Consider the following 15058-nt stretch of genomic DNA (forward strand, 5'->3'; position numbering starts at 1 on the left):
GTAGTAATATTAAAATATTTCTGGGACATCTGTGTGGCTCAGTCAGTTAAGCATACAGCTCTTGGTTTTGGCTCAGGTCATGATCTCATGGGTCATGGGACTGGGCCCCGAGAGTCAGGTTCTGCACGCAACAGGGAGTCTGCTTGGGATTCTCTCTCCCTCAAATAAATCTTTGAAAAAAGTATTTCTGTGGAGGCACCTGGGTGGCTCAGTCGGTAAGTTGCTACCTTCGGCTCGGGTCGTGATCCGAGGGTCCTGGAATTGAGCCCCACATCGGGGTCTCTGCTTAGCGGGAAGCCTGCTTCTCTCCCTCTTCCACTCCTGCTGTTTGTGTTCCCTCTCTTGCTGTGTCTCTGTCAAATTTAAAAATCTTAAGAAAAAAGTACTTACATGTTTTTTTTTCCCCTAAAAATTTTATAGTTTTAGCTTTTATGTTTAGGTTTATGGTATGTTTCAAATTTTGTGAATACCTTGTGAGATGGGGTTGTGGTTAATTTTTTCCTATACAGATACCACTTACTCCTGTACCTTTGTCAAAATGGCTTTTCTTACACAGTGTGAGTCTATTCTGTTCCATTGATTTGTTGACTTTAATGTTAAAATCACACTGTTGATTACTGTGGCTTTATGGAAAGTCGAAGTCACATCATAATAGCTCTCCAACTTTATTATTATTTTTCATGTTGGCTTTGGGTATTCTAGGTCCTTTCTATTTTCATGTAGATTTTTTCACCATCCTTTCATTTTCTAGCAAGAGCATAGTAGGGGTTGACTTGGGTTGTGTTGAATATTTAGATCAATTTGGGGAGAATTGACATCGTAACAACATAGAGCTTTTGTACCCATGAAGATAGTCTCTCTCTCTCCATTCATTTCGGTCTTCAGTTTCTCTCAGTAATATTTTACAGTTTTTCGGTGAGGACCAGAAATATGTTGAATTGTATTTTCTTAAAAGGGTATGTTGAAATACTAGCCTCTAATACTTTAGACCTTATTTGGAAATAGGATCTTTACAGAGTTAGTCAAGTTTAGATCATTAGTGTTGTGGGCCCTAATCCATTATGACTGGTGTCCTCATTAAAAGGGGAAAATTGAACAGAGACAGGCATACACAGGAGGAGGATGATATGAAAACCCACAGTGAGAACACTATGTGAAGACAGAGGGTTGGAGTGTTGCATCTCCAATGAATACCAAAGATTGGTGGCAACCTGCTAGAAACTAGGAAGAATCAAGGATCCTTACAGGCTTCAGAGGAAGATGAGCAGATTTAATTGGGAGAAGAAAACTCTTATTTCCATGATGATGCAAGCGGAGTCAAATTGAGTGATGAAAGTGATTTTATAAACTACTTAATTGTTCAAGTTAGGTTTATTGTGACTTTTGGTTTTGGTCCAGTTTTGAACATTCAGTTCTTTGATTAACTTGGATTTTTCTTTCAGAATAAAGTAAAGAGTATGAGGATAAAACTCCTTTAATGAATCTTGGCTGCTCAGAAGAACACTCATTGTAAGACTGCAATATTAAGTACACTGGGAAAATTTAATTCTCTGTTGATTTATGTATTTGCAAGTACCTTCTCCCAGTTGTTTAATTTTGTGATATTTGTCATACAGAAGTATTAAAAAACAAAATTTAACCAGTAAATTTGAAGATCTATTTGACTTCATTGAATTCTCATCTAGCAAGCAGTAGAGGGCTCCTCTGAGCTGCAGGAAAACAAAGGCAGAGAAGAGTCATTTAAAAAGAAAAATGATGGGTTGCCTGGGTGGCTCAGTTGGTTGAGAATCTGGCTTATGATTTTGAATCTGGTCACAATCTTAGGGTCATGGGATCGAGCCCCACATCAGTCTTGGCACTCAGCATTGAGTCGGCTTGAGATTCCCCCTGTACTCTCCCCCACACGCCCACTCCCTCTCTTAAGTAAAAACAAATAAAACAAATATTTAAATTAAAAACAAAAAATAAAAAACATAAACATTTAAAAACATATTTAACAAATAATAATAATATTTATTAACAAGGAATGCAATGTTTGGGCAAGGTCCCCCTCCTAAGGGGGAAGGGGTCTCTCAGGGCTTTGCCTACCTGAAATTCCAGTTTGAGTGGTTAAAGGTTACATTTGAGGAGGTTGACGTTGAAGTTAGGTTAGGTATTAAATCTTGCTTTGCTTATGTGGGGCCTTCGGTGTCTGCATTATACCTCTGTGGTTTCCTTTTTTCTTTTTTAATGTTTATTACAAAGCCATTTTAAATCTTTAAGTGAAAATCCAGCGTTGCCACCCAAAACATTAGCAATGGGTGATGATCCGAGGTGGCTTTTGTTCTACAAAATGCCAACAAAGAGCATGCTGCTCTCTTAAGGGGAAGGAAACAAGCCATCCTCCTATGGTTTTCTTTTTAACAGAAGTTTTGATTGTTGTTTTTTTATGGTGGTAAAATGCATATAACAGAAAATTTAACATTTTAAGCTTTTAAAGAATATTTTATTTAAGAGAGAGAGAGATGGGAAAGAAGGAGAGGGAGAGAGATCTCAAGCTGACTCTCCACTGAGCGTGGAGCCCCAGGCAGGGTTCAGCCTCATGACACTGAGATCATGACTTGAGCTGAAATCAAGAGTCAGGCCAAATTTGGGCTCCATCTTTTTTTGGAAATGAAGTTTTGTTGGAACAGAGGCACTTGTCCGTATCAATGGCTGGTTTGTGCCCACAGGTGCAGGAATTGGGTCACTGCAACAAAGACTATGTTGCCTGCAAAGCATAAAATATTTATTATCTTGCCCTTTATGGGAAAAATTTGCCACCCTCTGAGCTGTCACATCTGGTATTACACGACCTCTCTACACATACCCTATCTTCCTTTATCAGAAGTGCTGTAATTGGGTGCCCCGGTGGCTCAGTCGTTAAGCGTCTGCCATTGGCTGGAGTCATGATCCAAAGGGTCCTGGGATCAAGTCCCGCATTGGACTCCTTGTTCAGCAGGGAGCCTGCTTCTCCCTCTCCTGCCCCTGCTGTGTTGCCTCTCTCACTATCGCTCTGTCAAATAAATAACTAAAATCTTAAAAAAAAAAAAAGTCCTATAATTGAAGTGCTGCGGTCCCTCCTGTCTTCTTGGGCATCGTTTCTAGCTCCTACTATTTTTTTCAGGAGCCTTATACTCTCTCCTGTATTTCCCACTATATTGCCTCAAATGAATCCTCAACAGCTAAAATAAGAATTTGGCATACTTCATTGCTACCTGTTAAGGAGTTACATTACTGTTTTTAATTCTTCTGTGAATTTGCAAACTGCTGGTCTACAAGCCGTGTAAAGCCTACAGTCAGGCTTTCTGTGACCCATTCAGTGCTGACATTTAAAATTGGGAGATTTCACTTTAAAATACAGATTTCTGGAAGTTTTGAAAAATCAGAAAATATGGTAAGGACAGATCTAAGTTTCCTGGTGGCAGGAGTCAGCTGGAGTTGAGTAATAGCTGCCCCTGTGAACAAGCAGTTGGGTTCTCTTTTTCTAGATTTAACTCGAGATGATTTTTTCCTCTCTTGTGGCTTAGTGTTTCTTTAATCCTGTAGATTAATTTGAAATGTCTGATAATTCTTGGTTTTACTTTCACATTTAAAAATGAGGCCCTTCAGGTAGCCTGGGTTGCTTAGTGGGTTAAAGCCTCTGCCTTCGTCTCAGGTCATGATCCCAGGGTCCTGGGATTGAGCCCCACATCGGGCTCCCTGCTCAGCAGTGAGCCTGCTCCTCCCCCTTCTCTGCCTGCCTCTCTGCCTACTTATGATGTCTGTCTCAAATAAATAAATAAAATCTTTAAAAAAAATTAAAATGAGGGCCTAGAATAACCTTACTTGTACATATATTGGCATTGGTGACTGGCAGACATTGTTGGAGGTTATGTTTGGCCATTATGCTTTCCCACTGTAAGTGCCATATTTTAGAGGATTTTGTTCTGGGTTACCACAACTGTACTGGGTCTGTCTAGGCAATTCAGTTTCTTTAAAAACTAACCATTGAGGGGCTCCTGGGTGGCTCAGTGGGTTAAGCATCTGACTCTTGGTTTCGGCTCAGGTGGTGATCTCAAGATTGTAGGATTCAGCCTCTGGTCAGGCTCCACACTCAACAGGAAACCTGCTCTCCCTTTTCCTGTCCCCTACTCACGCAAGTGCTCATGCTCTCTCTCAAATACATAAATACATCTTTTAAAATAAGCTTTGAATGTGCTTATGTGCACTTACACACACATCTAGGAAGAAACGCCTACCCGCCAAGTATTCTGATTTAACATATCGTGAACTTCTTTTTCAAGATTCTGTTTATGTATTTGAGAGAGAGAGAGAGAGAATGAGAAAACAGCATGAGGGGGAGGGTCAGAGGGAGGAGCAGACTCCCCACCGAGCAGGGAGCCTGATGAGGGTCGATTCTGGATCCAGGATCATGGTCGGAGCCAAAGGCAACTGTCCAACCATCTGAGCCACCCAGGCACCCCAGATCATAAACATCCCCTCCCACCCCAAGATCATGAACTTTTAATTCCCTGTCCCAACTTAACTCTCTGTGGTCTCTGTTGTGCCTTGTGTTTTTGAGCCTGGGCTGCTCTTCCGGTATATGGTGCAGATCTCCTCCCGCCTCACCTTCCTCTCTGAGGGTTGCATTTTTCTTCATTCTGATGTATAATTCATCTCTTTTATATCTGCTTCCCATTTTCTAGAAATTCGTTAAAGTTTCTTGTTTACTGATTGACCCCCAATCTCTTTGCTGTTTTAAGATTACTTTTTAAAAATTTCTTTTGTGCTGTTATTTTAATAGATTCTAGAACAAGAGTTAAGTATATGTATTTATGTGCCATTTTGAATCAGAAAACCTCTGGACTTTCTTTCCTTTTCTTTTTTTTTTTTTTTTAAGTTTTATTTATCTAAGTAATCTCTACACCCAACATGGGGTTCAAACTCACCGCCTCAGGGCATCTGGGTGACTTGGTTGGTTCAACTTTGCCTTCGGCTCAGGTTGTAATCCCGGGGTCCTGGGATTGAGTCCCACATCAGGCCCCCTGCCTGTATCTCCTTCTGCATCTATCTCTCTTTGTCTTTCATGAATAGATAAATAAAATCTTTAAAAAAATGAAAAAAGAAAACTCATGACCACAACATCAAGAGTTACACGTTCCACTAATTGAGCCAGCTGTGCACCCCTGGACTTTCTTTTAAAATGGAATTCCAGGGGCGCCTGGGTGGCTCAGTGGGTTAAATCGTCTGCCTTCAGCTCAGGTCTTGATCCCAGGGTCCTGGGATCGAGCCCTGCATCAGGCTCTCTGCTCTGCAGGGAGCCTGCTTCCCTCTCTCTCTCTACCTGCCTCTCTGCCTACTTGTGATCTCTTTCTGTCAAATAAATAAAATCTTTAAAAATAAAAATAAAATAAAATGGAATTCCGGGAGCGCCTGGGTGGTTCAGTTGGTTAAGTGTCTGCCTTCAGCTCAGGTCATGATCCCACGTCCTGGGATTGAGCCCCTTGTCTGGCACCCTGCTCAGGGGAGAGTCATCTTCTCCCTTTCCCTCTGCCCCTCCCCCCACTCATGTGCGTGCTCTCCCTCTCTCTCTCTCTTAAATAAATAAATCTTTTAAAAATTAGGGGCACCTGGTTGGCTCAGTCAGTTAAGCGTCTGCTTTCGGCTTAGGTGTGCTGGTAATGAGCCCTACATTGGGCTCCTGCTCAGTGGGAAGCCTGCTTCTTCCTCTCCCTATGCCTGCTGCTCCCTCTCCTTGTGTGCATTCTCTCTCTGTCAAAGAAACAAATTTAAAAATCTTGAAAAAAAAGAAAATAAAAGTGGAATTTCAAAGGGGTGCTTGGCTGGCACAGCGAGTAGAATATGTGACTGTTGGGGCGCCTGGGTGGCTCAGTGGGTTAAGGCCTCTGCCTTCAGCTCAGGTCATGATCCCGGGGTCCTGGGATCGAGCCCCATGTTGGGCTCTCTGCTCAGCAGGGAGCCTGCTTTCCCCCCCTCTCTGCCTGCCTCTCTGCCTACTTGCCATTTCTGTCTGTCAAATAAATAAATAAATAAAATCTAAAAAAAAACAAAAACAAAAAAAGAATATCTGACTCTTGATCTTGGGGGTGTAAGTTTGAGGTATATGTTGGGTGTAGAGATTACTTAAAAATAAAATCTTTAGGGGAAGAAAAGAAATAAAATGGCACACCATAGAGTAGGTATTGCTAAGCTGTTAATGATTTTTTTTAAGATTTTTATTTATTTATTTGACAGACAGAGATCACAAGTAGGCAGAGAGGCAGGCAGAGAGAGAGGAAGGGAAACGGGCTCCCTGCCGAGCAGAGAGCCCCATGTGGGGCTCGATCCCTGGACCCTGGGGCCACGACCAGAGCTGAAGGCAGAGGCTTTAACCCACTGAGCCACCCAGGTGCCCCAGTTAAGCTATTAATGATTTTACATTTTTTTCTAATTTCACATTTTCATATTAATACAGGTTTAATGAAAGACCAAAGCTAGCCATAAAATTCTGTGTTGCCTATAATATTATTTTCTTTCTTGATCTGAAGCAGTTGATGACTGTCAGCCAGTTCGCTTATTGAGCAAGCCCGGGGAATTGAGAAGAGAATATGAGGAGGAGATAAGCAAGGTAGGTACTAAGTAGTTACTCTTTTTGGAAGAATACTCTCCTGTGTTTTCAATTTCAGATTTTACATACAGTTTAGTATTTGTTTAGAAAAATATTTTATTTATGTGTATGTGTGCACTGTGGGGGGGGCGCTAAGGGAGAGGGGGAGAGAGACTCTTAAGCAGGCTTCATGCTTGGCACTTAATGTGGTACCCTGTGAGGGGCTTGATCCCATAACCCATAGTTATAACCTGAGTCAAAATCAAGAGTCGGACATTTAACTAACTGAGCCACCCAGGTGCCCATATATTCCGGTATAAAAAATACATATTGAAATATAAATATTTTTAATGTACTTCACAAAATATCTGTTTTTTACATGTCTTCACAGTAGTTACTAATGTTACATATAATTGGCACTCTTAATGTGATGGTGATTTTTTTCATTTCCCCCTCCCATCCTTATTAATTTCTTTGTATATTTTTTGAATGTGTAGAATATTAACATGCACCTAAAAGTAAAAATAACATAAAAAGTTATTTGCAGAGAGGATATTCCCTCCTGTATCTTATCTACCCTGTGTCCACCACATTGTAGATAACCAATTTTATCACTGTGTGGTTTATCCTTTTTTTTGGTGTTTTTTGTAGAGATAAACTGATATATAATTGCTCTTGTTTTATTAAATATTGCATACTATATATTCTTTTGGACTTTGCTTTTTTTACTTGGTAATATCCCCTGGAAATCACTCCGTATTACTCAAGAGAGAGTAGGATAGTTTCCAGTATTTTATTTTCTTTTTTCTTTTTAATTTTTTTTTTTTAAGATTTTATTTATTTATTTGACAGACAGAGATCACAAGTAGGCAGAGAGGCAGGCAGAGAGAAGGGAGGAAGCAGGCTCTCTGCCAAGCAAAGAGCCCGACACGGGGCTCGATCCCAGGAACCTGGGATCATGAGCCGAAGGCAGAGGCTTTAACCCACTGAGCCACCCAGGCGCCCCAGTTTCCAGTATTTTCTAATTACAAATGATACTGCAATACTGTGTATGTATTTTTCAAAATTATTAGAAGTATAACTTCAGGGTAAATTTCTAGACATGAGATTGCCAGGTTTTGGGTAAATGATATGTGGATTTACGAAAACCACCAAATTTTCCTTCATAGGATACCATTTTGCATTTCCAATGAGAATGCCTATTTCAAAACATCCTTGCCAACAGAGTACTGTCAGGCTTTTGAGTTTTTGCTAATCTAATGGGTGATAAATGGTGTTAACATAGTTTTTCTTTTCTTTTTATTTTATTTTATTATTTTTTTTAAGATTTTATTTATTTATTTGACAGAGATCACAAGTAGGCAGAGAGGCAGGCAGACAGAGAGAGGAGGAAGCAGGCACCCTGCTGAGCAGAGAGCCCGACTCGGGGCTCGATCCTGAGCCGAAGGCAGAGACCTTAACCCACTGAGCCACCCAGGCACCCCCCCCCAAATTTATTTATTTGAGAGAGAGAGAGAATAAGAGAGAGAGCATGAGAGGGGAGGGGTCAGGGGGAGAAGCAGACTCCCTGCTGGGCAGGGAGCCTAATACGGGATTTGATCCTAGGACTACAGGATTATGACCTGAGCCCAAGGCATTTGCTTAACTAACTGAGCCACCCAGGCACACAACATAGGTTTTCTTTTAAAAAAATACTTTCTTCAGGTAGCATTTTTCTTTAGATTTTATTTATTTATTTGTCAGAGAGAGAGAGAAGGAGAGTGAGCACACACAAGCAGGCAGAGTGCCAGGCAGAGGTGGAGAGAGAAGCAAGCTCCCTGCAGAGCAAGGAGCATGATGTGGGACTCGATCCCAGGACTCTAGGATCATGGCCTGAGTTGAAGGTAGTGGCTTAACCAACTGAGCTACCAGGGCATCCCAGGTAGCATTTTTCTATAGAAATTTTAATAGGAAAATTTACTAATTTTAGGTATACAGTTTGATAACTTTGCTTAACCTAAGGTCACGGAAGTTTCTTCTAGAATTTTAGTTCTTATGTTTAGATCTATAATCCATTCAGTTAGTTTTTGAATATAACATGAGTTAGGGGTTGAAGTTGATTTTTTTTTTTTCTCATACAAACATTCCCTTATTCTATCCCTGTGTATTGTATCAAGCATCTTTTCCTCAGTAAATTGTGAACCTTTTAGAATATCAAGTGACTCTAAGTGTGGGTCAGTTTCCTCCATGCGTGTTAGATTATGTTAGCTCCAGGCTTGAAGTCGGGAGGAGCAGTTTGTCTGATTACGTTCACTCTCCCACTCCTTTGGTAGTTGCTTATTGTATAATGTCCAGGTTTTTAAAATTGTATTCTCTCGGAAGATGTCTTCCACCATTGTTTTCCTCTATCATCACTAGAAGCTTGAAGTCCTATCTCTATGTAGATTTACTTGGTATTTCTCTTATTATGAGGAAAATTATATTTTCATGTAATTAAGAGACATTTTTATAATTTTGTGAGGGTGAACTCTCCATGTCTTTTGCCAATTTTTCTACATCATTTTTGTCTTCTCAACTGTTAAAACGACTAACTGGTTATTTCTATATATAGATGTAATTGAGTTTTGAACATTCATTTTATAACTTGCTAGCTTGTGAATTTTTCATTGAGTTAGTTTTTGATAGTGATTCTTAAACATTTAGTTATGAAAGATTTTTTTTATTTCCCTGAAGCTTTGAGCTTAAAGGATGGAAAAAGAGTGGTAGATTATGGCTGTCTTATTCATTGGGGCTGCTATAACAAAATACCATAAACTGGTTGGCTTAAACAAAAAACATTTATTTCTCACAGTTATGGATCTGGAAAGTATAAGACCGAGGCACAGGCAGATCTGCTGGCGGATGAGGGCCTGCTTCCTAGCTTGTGGACAGCTGCCTATTCGTTATGTCCTACATGGCAGAGAGAGAGATTATATCTCTGATGTTTCTTCTTCTTTTTTTTTAAAGATTTTATTTATTTATTTGACAGACAGAGATCACAAGTAGGCAGAGAGGCAGAGAGAGAGAGAGGGAAGCAGGCTCCCCGTGGAGCAGAGAGCCCGATGCGGGGCTCAATCCCAGGACCCTGGGATCATGACCTGAGCTGAAGGCAGAGGCTTTAATCCACTGAGCCACCCAGGTGCCCCGTGTTTCTTCTTTATAAGGCTGCTAATCCCTGTCATAGGGGCTTCACCCTTATAACCCAGTTGCCTCCCAAAGTCCCTTGCCTTCACATATTGTCACATCAGGGATTAGGGGTTCAGCATATGAATTTGGGGGGACACAAATAATAAGTTTAGATGAGGAGAGCATGAGGGGTAATTGTGAAGAACCTAATGGAAAAAGAGGGGGGTAATGTTTACAGAAGAGCCTTTAAACTTTATAATACTAGGAGAGCCCTAATATTTTCCCTACAATCCTGCTTAGTATAGAGCAGTGTTATCTAATAGAAGTAGGATATGAGCCCATTTATAATTAAAATTTTTCTAGTAGCCACACTTTTTAGATATTTTTTTAAAAAACAGATGAGATTAATTTTAATGTATGTTTTCAACACGGTTAAATATTTCATGTAACCCAAAATACTTGTAATTAATATAAAACATTCTATGTAAAATTATATTCATTAACTATATAATAATATATGAGACTATACATAATTAAGACTTAATTATATAAAGTATAAACATCTAAATTTTTTACATTATTTTTTACTTGGTCTTCAAATCCTTTTGTGTATTTTGTACTTATACTACAATACAGATTTGGACTAGTCACATTTTAATTACTCAGTAGCAGCCTGTTGCTAGTGGCTATTGTATTGGACCGTGGAAGTTCCAGAAGACCTAAAATAATTATGATGGCTGGGGCATCTGGTGGCTCAGTTGGTTAAGCTTCTGCCTTCCGCTCAGGTCATGATCCCAGAGTCCTGGGATCGAGTCCTGCATTGGGCTCCCTGATCATCGGAGAGCCTGCTTCTCCCTCATCCTCTACTCTTTGCCCTACTTTGCTCTCTCTCTAATAAATTAAAAAAAAAAAAAAAAAAGTTAAAGGGTGCCTGGGTGGCTCAGTTGATTGGGCAACTGCCCTCAGCTTAGGTCATGATCCCGGAGTCCTGGGATCCAGTCCCATGTTGGGCTCCCAGCTCCATGGGGAGTCTGCTTCTCCTTCTGACGTTCTCTCCTCTCATGCTCTCTCTCAAATAAATAAAGAAAATCTTTAAAAAAATTTTAAAAATTATAAAATAATTATGGTGGTTAATTTAACATGGTCTAAGCACTGTTCTTAAGTAAGGATTTTATTTTTTTATATTTTTATAAAAAATTAAAATATTTTTATATTTTACCTTTAAAATAAAGATTTATTTATTTGAGAGAGGAAGAGAGAACATGAGTAGGAAGGGCAGAAGGGGAGGGAGGGAGAATCTCAAGCAGACTCTGCACTGAGCTTGGAGCCCAACATGGGACTCAAACTCACAACTCTATGAGATCATGACCTGAGCTGAAACCAAGAGTTTGACCCTTAACTAACTGTGCCACACAGGTGCTCCCTTAAGTAAGGGTTTTAAAGGAATAATTTAGTTCTTTCAACAATGTAGTGAGAACAGGTTCTGTAAAGATGCTTTTGACTAGAAATAAAAGAAAACCCTACTTAAACTACCTTACATAAGAAGGTTGTAATTAACTGGAATTCCAAAAGTTCATTCAGAGCTCCAGCTCCATTTCTTTGTTAACTTTGTCAGTTACTTTAACTTAAGGCTAATAGCAAAATGGCTGCACAGTTTTGAACTTGAAGTGCATACACAACATGCAGAGGAAGAAGCAGCAGTCGTTTCCTATGACTTTCATTAGGAGCAAGAAAACTTAGTCTTCAACAAACTTTCCCTTATGTCTCCAACACTTGAACTAGGTCAAGGACTTATTCTTGAGTCAAATCCTTTGGATTTCTAAAATGATTCTTGTATTATTTCTTTCCGGAAGTGTTGTTTAAATGACCACAGGAATGGCCTTAAGTCTTAGAATCTGAGTTTTTGAGTCTCCACTCTGCCACTTAATGACCTTAAGAAAGTTACGGCTTTTCTCTGTTTCCCCATCTGTAAATCACATAATCACCATTGTGGTTGCTTCTTCGGCAGCCACTCCACTCCTGCCTGTTAGGCCTGAGGCATTCTTCCTAGCTTCACAGTTAGACCCTTATTAGTCTCAATTTTTATCATTCTATCCCCTTGGCTAGGGTTTGGTTCAGAAACCTAGGCCTAAGTTAGTAAGCATATAGCATTGAGTTAACCGAGGAAAAGTATTACCTACAGACGTTTCCACAAATATTACAACAGTGTAGTTGAAAGTGTTCTATGACTGAGATGAAGAGGAATGGGGGTTTGATCAAGGTATCATTGGGCTGACTGGGGAAGGCTTCCTTGAAGAGACCTCTTGATCTGTTCTGCAGGAAATTGCCTTCAGATTTGTACTCCATTTGAAACATTTTGTTCCTGCCAATTTGTTCTTTTTTGTTACTTTTACTATTCTTTTTAAGAAATATTACAAGTATAGAGGCTCCTGGGTGGCTCAGTTGGTTAAGCGTCTGCCTTTGGCTCAGGTCATGATCTCCAGGTTCTGGGATCAAGCCCAGTAGTAGCTGGGTCCTGCTTAGCAGGGAGGAGTCTGCTTCTCTCTCTTTCTCTCCCTCTGCCTCTCCCACTGCTCATTCTCACTCTCAAATAAGTAAATAAAATCTTAAAAAAATACATATAGATTGCAAATATAGAGGCACCTGGGTAGTTCAGTTGGGTAAGCCTCTGACTCTTGATCTCAGCTCAGGCCTTGATCTTAGGGTCATGAGTTGAAGCCCTGTGTTGGGCTGCGCACTGGACATAGAGCCTACTTTAAAAAAAAAAAAGGGGCGCCTGGGTGGCTCAGTGGGTTAGGGCCTCTGCCTTTGGCTCAGGTCATGATCCCAGGGTCCTGGGATCGAGCCCCACATCGGGCTCTCTGCTCAGTGGGGAGCCTGCTTCCTCCTCTCTCTGCCTGCCTCTCTGCCTACTTGTGATCTCTGTCTGTCAAATAAATAAATAAAATCTTAAAAAAAAAAAACAGGAATGTTGCAAGTATATTAAAAAGTTCAGAGATATGTTCTTTATTAATCATTTTTAAGGTGGAGGCAGAGCGACGAGCCTGTGAGGAGGAAGAAAATAAAGCCAGTGAAGAATACATACAGAGATTATTAGCAGAGGAGGAAGAGGAGGAAAAACTACAGGCAGAAAAAAGGCGAAGAGAGATGGAAGAACAACTGAAAAGTGATGAAGAACTAGCAAGAAAACTAAGCATTAATATTGTAAGTTTTAGGAGAGAACTTTGAAGTATTAATGTTCCTATTGCTTTAGACTATGTGGTTTTCTTTCTTTTCTTTTTTTTTTTTTTAAAGGATCTACTTTTTTGAGAGAGAGAGCATGAGTGGGAGGGGCAGAGGGAAAGGGAGAGAGAATCTCACGCTGACTCCACCCTGAGTACAAAGCCTGACTCAGGGCTAGATCTCACACCCCTTGAGTTCACAACCCAAGCTGAAACCAAGAGTCAGCCGCTTAACCAAATGTGCTACCCAGGCTTCCCGACAACATAGTTTTCAAAGATCTTTCACCATGACTAGAAGCAATTTCTGACATATTTGTTCAACAAAACAGATCTTTTTTTGCATATTGTTAATGTTTTTTGCATGTTGTTATATATTTGCTCTGATTGAAGTATATGTAAAAAAGTGTTTTTAATATGTTAGTAAATTCAGAGTGTATAGGAAAGCTATTCAAAGTGAAAGGTTCCTTTCTCCCCTTCCACCTCTGTATTCTCATTCCTGTTCCATTAGTCTCTTGCCCCAAAGGTTAGCACTACTAACAGTTTATTTTTTCTTACTAACCTAAAAAGAACATTATCAGTCACACTGTTTTTACCTTGCCTTTTTTCACTTGACATATCTTAGAGATTGTTCCTGTGAATACATATAGTCTTATCTAATTCTTTTTAAGAATGGCATAATATTCCATTGCATGGATATAGATCAGTTTTTGGAAGTGAAGCACATTTAATTTTTAAGTAGTACACTAGACCTGGATTTTATTATCTTGCTATAGTTAAATTACTAAATGAATAGAAGGATGATAAGACCATACTTTTAAGACTTGAGGGCACAGTGGGACCCAGTGATTTGAACAAACCTGGCAGAATCACCTGGGTTCTTTTAAAATACAAATTCCCATATCTGTTCTAAATCTACTGCATCAGATCTCTCAGGATGGGTTTTGGGGAATACCATTCCCAGAGACATCTGGGGAAGCCTAGTGTACATTCAGGTTTGAGAACCTCTAAAAACAATTCCTCTGCTTTTGAACAAGTATCTTAAAATGCACTTACCAAAACAAAGTTTATTCAGAATTGGGATTTTTTTTTGAGATGCATACTATTCATAATAGTGTACCTAAGTTTGAGATTATATGCCCCCCCCGCTTTTAGAGGTGGGGAGGTTGGTCAGAGGGAGTGGGAGAGAGAGAGAATCCCAGGCAGGCTCCATGCCCAGCATGGAGCCTAACATGGACCCTGAGATCACGACCTCAGCCAAAGTCAAGTCAGAAGCTTAACCAACTGAGCCACCCAGGCACCCCTGCCCTTTTTCATATATTTCTTCTTTTTAAAATTTTAGTAGAATAATTTTGAAAGGTACATAATCAGGAAATTAAATAAAAGACATTGATCAATAGAACAGCAAATGACAGGGGCATCTGGGTGGCTCAGTTACTTAGTGTCTGCCTTCGGCTCGGGTCATGATCCCAGGGTCCTGGTATCGAGACTTGCACTGGGCTCCCTGCTCAGTGGGGAGTCTGCTTCTCCCTCACATTCCTCCTGCTTGTGTTCCCTCTCTTGCTGTCTCTCTCTCTCTCTCTCTCTGTCAAATAAATAAATAAATAAATGACATAGGTAAGAAAATATATTAAAGAGGAGAATTTTGGGTCATCTTTATCTGTCAACAGTCTTTTCTAAACCTTCTTGTTTTGGGGGCGCCTGGGTGGCTGAGTGGGTTAAAGCCTCTGCCTCTAGCTCGGGTCATGATCCTGGAGTCCTGGGATCGAGCCCCACATCGGGCTCTCTGCTCAGCAGGGAGCCAGCTTCCCCCTCTCTCTCTGCCTGCCTCACTGCCTACTTGTGATCTCTGTCTGTCAAATAAATAAATAAAATCTTAAAAAAAAAAAAAACCAACAACAACAAAAACAAAAAACCTAAACCTTCTTGTTTTAAACAGAGATTTTTAAGAGTAGATCTATTGATATTTTAAAAGAATTCTAGGTTTACTTGAGAAAGTTTGGCCAAATGTGTACTACCATAAAGTATATTAATTTTTCCAGTAGTATAGTAAGCAGTTTATGAGGATAGTATAGCAAGTAAATACTTA

At 40.0% G+C, this 15058-nt stretch overlaps 1 protein-coding gene across 5 annotated transcripts in view; it reads left to right on the forward strand.

Moving 5' to 3' along the window:
- RNF168 (ring finger protein 168) overlaps positions 1 to 15058 on the forward strand; it is a 41989-nt gene that overhangs the window by 8144 nt on the left and 18787 nt on the right. For 4 of the 5 annotated variants that reach the window (XM_032869372.1, XM_032869371.1, XM_032869369.1 and 1 more), the window contains 2 exons: positions 6552 to 6628; positions 12776 to 12955. In XM_032869372.1, the coding sequence (XP_032725263.1) occupies positions 6552 to 6628; positions 12776 to 12955 (257 nt within the window). The remainder of the gene's footprint in view (positions 1 to 6551; positions 6629 to 12775; positions 12956 to 15058) is intronic. The other variant, XM_032869373.1, reaches the window with a different exon arrangement.

The sequence above is a fragment of the Lontra canadensis genome, unplaced genomic scaffold (genome assembly GCF_010015895.1).
Source record: "Lontra canadensis isolate GAN:19392208 unplaced genomic scaffold, GSC_riverotter_1.0 scaffold38, whole genome shotgun sequence".
NCBI lineage: Eukaryota > Metazoa > Chordata > Mammalia > Carnivora > Mustelidae > Lontra > Lontra canadensis.